Source organism: Buceros rhinoceros, unplaced genomic scaffold (assembly GCF_000710305.1).
Source record: "Buceros rhinoceros silvestris isolate BGI_N320 unplaced genomic scaffold, ASM71030v1 scaffold11950, whole genome shotgun sequence".
NCBI classification, from domain to species: domain Eukaryota; kingdom Metazoa; phylum Chordata; class Aves; order Bucerotiformes; family Bucerotidae; genus Buceros; species Buceros rhinoceros.
Window position 1 is genome coordinate 20936 of NW_010387941.1, and position 7717 is coordinate 28652.

General features: G+C 45.6%; 1 protein-coding gene across 1 annotated transcript in view; it reads left to right on the forward strand.

The window, feature by feature from the left end:
* The window catches only part of LOC104497336 (rap1 GTPase-GDP dissociation stimulator 1-like), a 20005-nt gene that overhangs the window by 3946 nt on the left and 8342 nt on the right, over positions 1–7717 (forward strand). Inside the window, 5 exon segments of the mRNA XM_010140611.1 lie at positions 1059–1184; positions 1860–2057; positions 2847–2885; positions 2888–2932; positions 5573–5707. Of these exon segments, the coding sequence (XP_010138913.1) occupies positions 1059–1184; positions 1860–2057; positions 2847–2885; positions 2888–2932; positions 5573–5707 (543 nt within the window).

Consider the following 7717-nt stretch of genomic DNA (forward strand, 5'->3'; position numbering starts at 1 on the left):
AAGTTTTTGTTGGGCTATGTGGGGAGATTGGGTTTTTTAGTTTTGTTGGTTTCAGGGTGGGGGGTTTTTTTTGTTTGAGTTTTGCTTTTTAAACCAACAGGTACCTAGTCAGGGAGCTGTCACAGTATCTCTACTGGAGAAGAAACTACTGTTTCCTGTCTTAAAACCGTTCAGATTTAAACAGGCAGCTTTTGGCCCAGAACAAAGTACAGAGGGCATAACTTCATGTGGCAAATTGACAGTTTCAGCTGCTTTGGATATGGCACATTAAATACTCATTTATTAAAAATAATAATATCCATTTAAGTTTCTATACCTTAATGAAACAGCTTCCCTTTTCATTTACATGATTTTCAAACCAAAGGCTTCTTCACTGATTTAAAACACATTTGCTCTGCCTTACACAAGTTACAAGTAGCGATGGAATAAAAAAGACCAAGCAGAAAATGACCACGCTTTGTGAATGGTCTGACTACAACTTGATCTCCTGCTTCCTGCATTTAGGGGGAAGAGGCAGGGAAGAGGGTCTGGTTCCACACTGCCACATCATCCTCTAGAGACATTTGTCCTCTACAGGTCTCTTCTATATTCCATTCAAATGTGTCCTATGTCAGACAGCATAATTTTTTTTTTTTTTAAAAAATGATCTTGTAGAGTTTTAGGATCCCAGCAAGACTAAAACAATCTCACTGAGGCAGAAAATACAATACTACAGCAAAGCAGTGTGTGCCAATTTGATAGATTAAATAATGAGACTACAGGTGGATTTTTAAGAGTCAGTGGAATTAAGGCAGGATTAGTTTGACAGCTGTTATAAGGTCATAGCTACAGGAATGACACAGAAATAGTGTTAAAGAGAGAAGTGGGTGGGAGAAGGGATGGAGTAGAGTTTTGCTCTCTCAGCACTGTCCAAAGACACAGAAGCGTCTATAAAAACAGAAAGTGCATTCAAAAACAAAGGGGTGTCTAATCACTTCAGATTATAGGGAAATATGATTACAACATTTAATCAGATTAAAAAAACTATTCAAAATCCTGATATATATCCATATACACAGATACAGCCAAGGAAGCTCTAAGCAAGACAAAGGTTGCTGAACAGCTGGTGAAACAACTGAGAAGAGCAAAGAACCACGAGAGGTTAGAAATGGTGTTTGAGGTCCTGCAGGCACTTGCACAAAACGGTAAGGCTCCTTTTGGCTTGGGGGAACAAAGGAAGACAGGGAACTGGCATTTCCCTTACATGCTGGGTCCTGAGTCCACTATGGGAACCTGCTAAAGGAACCAGTAATCCCTCCAGTGGAAATAAGTCATGAGAACATTTGAAATCTTGGACTGAGCAAGACTTTGAAGCTTAATAATTGAGGGAACAAAGAAAGGAGGAAGAGAGTAGCACTCCCCTCTCTTTTACTGGACCTCTAAGACAGTAGATTCAAACTCATGTTCCCCATGGTGCATAAAGGGAAAGCAGAGACAGCTTGTAAAAAACAGACAACCAAATATCTCATCAGATGTCTACTCTAAGCAGTGGTCTAACAAGCACCAACAACTTACTAGAACTATCTAGATACCAAATAGAGATTCGAAAGAAATGGAAACTCATGCCTGGCAATACAAGGAGTGTCCCAGGTCAATGCAAACTCATGCCTGGCAATACAAGGAGTGTCCCAGGTCAATGCAGAAGCTTTGCTCATTGTGCCCTGATGCCACCCTAGCACCAGAATGCCTGTTCCAAACGAAACCAAAACGGTGACTGCACCTGACAAAGGATTAGCTAAAGCACAAGACTTAGCTTCTTAGTTTGCATCATTTCAAAGACCCCGGCAGCTTTCAGTGTGCGTTTCCTGTGATCTCTGCAGATGCTCTCAAAGTGCAGTTCATGGAGGCAGGCGTGCAAGAGGTGCTGTCTGAGATCCTGCTGCGACTCCAGGGTAGCTCGCGAGCTGAAGACACATGCATTGTGAAGGCTGCATCAGATCTCATTGCCTCTCTGCTTCTCGGAGGTAAAGAAGGGAATACTGACAGTCCAGGTAGTACTGAAGGAACAACACTGAAAAGCCCCTTGAGCAGAGGAGTTGCCATCTGCTCTGTTGCTTTCCTTTCCTTAACAGGGACACATCTGCAACCTGTTTTGGAATCCTTAGAGCAATTCTTCTCAGATACCACACTCTCACTTTTTATCGGAGCCTAGTGCTCACTTCGCCACACTTCCCTTCCAGCACATAAACACCACGCCCCAAGCCACCTACCACTGTTGCTTCACTGTCAAAGCCAGCCCAAGAGCCAGTTTTCAATAGAAAGTTAATCGTCAGGTTAAGATCACACGGTATTGAACCACTTGTGTTTCCTCAGTCACATTCCAAATCTCTGAACATACTTTGACCATTTGGATTAACAGATGAAATGGAAGAACCTTCTTGCAGTCCAAGTTCTGCACCTATCTGTTAGGAACAGACTACACAAATCGCTGACCCAGATTTTTCACTAAGTCTTTAAGCTGATTTCAGGAGCAACACAATAAGGCTAAAGACTTAACAGCAACTTGGGTGAGGTGGCCCTGCTATGTTGTACAGTGGGCAATACAGATTAAAGAATAAAACATCAAGAACTGGCACTTGTGCTGCACCCCAAAACTCCCAATGCCAAAGCAAACCACAATTTAAAGGCTTTAAATTATTAATGATGGCAACAATCTTTAAGTCAGCATCGATTCCAACCTCCCCAAAGACAGACTGAACAATTCACCTTGGGTCTAGCTCTAGACAGACATGAGACGTTCTCTCTATCACGCCACAAATAAGCACACGCAGAATTTTTTCACTAAGGGATGTGGCATCACCTCCCAGACGTTGCTACTTGCATCACATCCACACACATTCAGCTACAGAGCCAGGAGCAACAGCTACCGCTGATTTTACACCACGCGATCAGGGTGGGTTTTCTCCACCTCAGAGGAGAGAAGCCACTCTCTGTGAGTGGAGAGGAGAGCAACGCTGTCAGGTGTCATTGATCCCCCCTCTGAAACACCACACTCGCGCTTTCCTGCAGACTGGAGACCTGCATACCTTTAATTACAGATGCTAATGACATTGTACTTCAGTACATTGGAGGGACAGGACTGTGAAAAAGGGAGTCATCAGTTATGCAAACTTTCAACTTTTTTTTTTGCCTAAATCCCACATAATTAGAGGTGAGACTCTGGAAATGTTTCATGGAGAACACACTTGTTAGAAAGACAAAAATAACACACAGCTATTGATGTTTTAGGCTTTCAGTTACTCTTAGGAAGGGAGGGTTACTCAGACACTTCAAGGGGAAAAAAGAAATCTCAAGCTGAGCTGCTTCATCTTCACACTTTCCTATTATAGAAAGCAATGAGCCTCAATACTATGCAGAGAGAAGGAGAGAGACTCTGAAAGAGCCTCCTGATGGCATGCTGTGCCGAATCTGTCAGCAGAAGGTACCCTTCCACGTCTTCTGCCCTTTCTGACTGACAGCTACTGCACCGGCTTCACACCCAATTCACAAAAAAGAGCTGCTCGAATTTCTGCAGTAATATGTGCTTGATTATCAGAAAAGCCCCTCACATCTAAGACCGTTCAGGCAGCCAGCCTCATCTGTAGGTATTTTTAAAGCAAGCAACCACATGCCCATCCCTCCACCTGCCCCCGCACCCGTTCCAGCCGCCCTTTCCTCCTTGTCTTACATCTTGCTCTGGACCAGCCGTTGTGCATCATGGTTCTACAAAGGCCACAGCAACCCCCTCGGTGCCATTAGACTGGCTCTCTGGAATTTACCCCCACAGCCCCGCTAAATGTTTCATGTGGAAGAAAGTGATGAATAATCCCTCTGAGGCCCCAGTATGGGCCACTGATGTGTGCACAGTCTTTAATCCAAGAAAAAAATTCCTCTGGAAATCTGATTGCAGCACCAAATGACTTCTGAGGCAGGGAAAAGTCAAGAGACAGCTTCTGCCACTCTGGAAATGGCCGTTCCTATCAGACTTCAACTACGAGCCATTAAATTGAAGGTTCTGCTGCCATCCAAGCAAAAAATCCACAGGAGAGAGAACCAATTTGGAGCTCTGGCAATGAAAGTAAGGCAACCACTAATGTGTTCTGCCTAGTCGCACCTTCCTCCAGAGAAACAACTGCTCTGCCATTTGTTGGTTGAAAGGTGGGGGGAGGAAAGAAATTAAGTTCAATTAAGGTTAGTCAAAACGAAGCTCATAGTATTTTGTCTGTAGAATTTTGTCAGTGCAAAAGACATGGTCTATTCCTAGAGAACCTGCTCCTAAAGAGGACTGGGCAGTTTTCTTCATACCCTGTGATCTCCAAAGATTAGAACCAGGCAAAAGAACAACTGAGGAATCATGGGCAGAACCACCAGCTTCAGCAAACGTCTGCTTAAACTGGGATCGGAGGCTTTCTGCATGGGCAGAATTCAAACTACTTGGCAGACTGGCAGTTCTGTCATGAAAATACCCATTTAGACTTTAAGAGCATTTTACATTACTCTTATTTAACACATGTATAATATCGTGGATAACTGGCTACCCCAGGTGAAGAGGTGGTCTTCCCATCCAGCGCTCACACTTCTGCCCCATTTTAACCAGCAGCATTCCCACAGCAAGAGCACAGCAGTAGGGAGATGACAACTGCCATCAGGAATACACTTCTCCTGGGGTATAATAATAAAGAAAATACAGAAAAGTATTTGCCAAATGGCATCTGCAGAGCACTTCCTTCAGGAAGGATGCAGACCATAGTATGGAGGGCTTCCTTCTGCTCTTCAGGAGGGCACTTTCTCATATCCTATCAGAGTGAGCTAAGCAACTTCTGACAACAAACGGGCTGTCAGTCTGCAGAGCAAGTTCTCCAAGAGAGAGGGAGACACACAAAACGTGCTGACAAAGTGCTGCAGGGCACGTGCTGGGCCAGACAGCAGCTCCTGGAATGCACAGATCTGCTCTTCCACCAGCACTAAACAGCTCTCTCTGATACTGACGATGCTCCACCTGAGTGTTGCATGCTTAGACTTCTCATTTCAGAAAGTGGGTTTCTCCAAACAGGTAGGAAAATCCTCGGCCTGATTCTCTGATGGTTAATGACAAATTATTTGACTGAATACACGGCAGTACAGACCTAGCAACCAGACTCACCACTGCCGGGTAACAGCCTCTTAAACCAGTCCGACAGCAAAACTGGAGTATGAAAACTATCCTGTGGAGAACTGGAAAGTGCTGCCAGTATTCTACCCCATATATAGTGGAAAACACAGCAGTATCATGGAAGACACTGATGGGAGGAGGGGACAGTGAATGGGACAGGGACTGTCCCTAGACAGAGCTCTCCAGCTCAGCTCTATTAGAGAGTGTCTCACATCAGTTGACCGGTGGCTGGTGCCCGCTTACCTCCAGAGAGCTGGAGGTTGTAAAACACAATGCAAAAGCTACAGTCTCCATCTCCTCGGGACAGGAAAGGCACAGGCTCCCCAAGACCTCCAGCTGCGTGGTGAATTTCTATCGCTGTGTTTCTCTCTCACACCTGGTTGGGTTTGCCTCTTTCTTCAGATGGCAACTGCACACGAATGCTGCAGCTGGGGGTCATACATCAGCTTCTGGATCTTCTGGAGAAACACGCAGAGAGCGGGGCTGTCTCTGTCCAACACGCTGCACTCAGCGCACTCCGAAACCTCACTATACCAGGTACAGAGGTTGAAGACAATTGACTTATGGTGATTCCTTGTGAAGATGGGTTGTTTAATGGAGATCTGTCCAGCTCTGTCCAGGTCACCAGTTCCAGTCCCTTGTATTTTGAGGGGCAACTGACCACTTTTCCCCCTGCAGAGATACAGATTTGAATAATTCATCAGGACTTCTCATCTACATAGAGGGTCTAAATATAACCGAGTGATCGCACTGCCGGCTGCTGAAATGGTTTCCTATTAATGGCACACAGTCGTTCAAGACAAAAATGCAGAACAGGGTTTATATGCTTAGAGCATGGGGTGGAGCTATCACCTCACAGCTGGCAGGGATTGCATACATCTGCCCCTCTTCTATAAAGCCGATGTTCATTGCAAATTCGGCCTTTGTAACACTTAAAAACCGTAACACTTAAAGGTTAGAAAGAGGGGGACAATCTTTTCAGTAGCACCTGTAGCAACAGGACAAGGGGTGATGGGTTTAAACTAAAAGAGGGGGTTTTAGACTAGACAAGGAAGAAATTTTAAAAGCTGAAGGTGGTGAGAGCCTGGCCCAGGTTGCCCCAAGAGGTGGGAAAAAGCCCCATCGCTGGCACCATCCCAGGTCAGGTTGGCCCTTGGGGCTCTGAGCACCCTGCCCTGGTTGCAGATGTCCCTCCTCCCTGCAAGGGCTTGGGCTGGGTGAGCTTTGAAGGTCCCTTCAACCCTACAGTTTCAGCCTACATTTTCACTCTTGTGATCAAAAAACACTGCTGTTTCCCATCCCCAATTTACTGTTTCCATGCAAAAGTGCAATTCAGGCCAAAAATGTTTTGCTAGAAAACATACAGCTACCAGTACAGCACCCCACCATGCGGCCCCTGCACCGCTGTGCAGTACCCCAGAGAAGGGCACAACACCAACGTGCATATGTAACAACATAACAACAACAGCAATAAAATACAATAATATTAATGAAAAGGAATACAAAGAAAAGAGAAACACATGAAACCCAAGAAGGACAAGTGATGCACAGCGTGATGGCTCACCCCCCTGTTGACTGATGCTCAGCAGCCATCAGCCTTCCTGGCCAGCTCCCCCCAGTTTACATACTGGGCATGACATCCTGTGGTATGCAATACCCCTTGGTATGGAATATCCCTTTGGCTAGTTCAGGTCAGCATCCCTGGCCAGGCCCCCTCCCGGCTTCTCGTGCTCCTGCTCGCTGGCAGAGCAGAGGGAACTGAGCGATCCTCAGCTCAGGATAAGCGCTACTGAAATCCAAATAAGTCGTAAAATAAAAATGAATTAAATATGGGCTGACACTTGCAATTGGGCACAGGGGAGATCTTGATTCAAGCACTGCTCTTAGAAGAGAGCTGGGGTTTACAGCCAAGGTTTTTACAGAAGTCATTATGCTCTAGTGAGTGGAGTCAGCCGGTGCCACTGAAAACAAGGACACTGACAGCAAGTCACTTAACAGCATCTGCTTCTCCATTTTCCCAAGAGGAGGAGGAGGAAGGGATAGGATGGTTTATCTCCCTAATTTCACTGTCCTGTCATCCCCCCCCGCCTCAACAAACAAGGCGTGCAGAGGATGGGAAGGAAATCGCTGTGGACGCAGCTTTTGGTAGCACTGTTAAGCAGCATTAGGACTCTTTCCAGAGGGGATTCTGATTATTACCAGGGATTACTGCACTAATGCCTGGAGCAAAGACACAGCATTAGGAGAGGAAAGCACAGAAACAAAGGCAGGAACCACAGGGGATCAGGCAGCTCCAATACAACAGGAAAATTCATTCTCAGCACCACTCCCCTTTTCCACTAAGATGAGCGGCCACTCGTTTGAGAGGACGGACGGTCTGCTACAACCACAAAAAGGGGGAAACAACAATGCTCTCTTATGTACTTCACTCCAGGAAAGGCTGAGATCAAAAGTAACCAAAAAAAAAAAAAAAAAAACCCCGTAACAGCAGTTCCTAGGAAGTTTTTAGCAGGAGAGAGAAGCCAAAACAGTTGGGGGGGTCCCGAC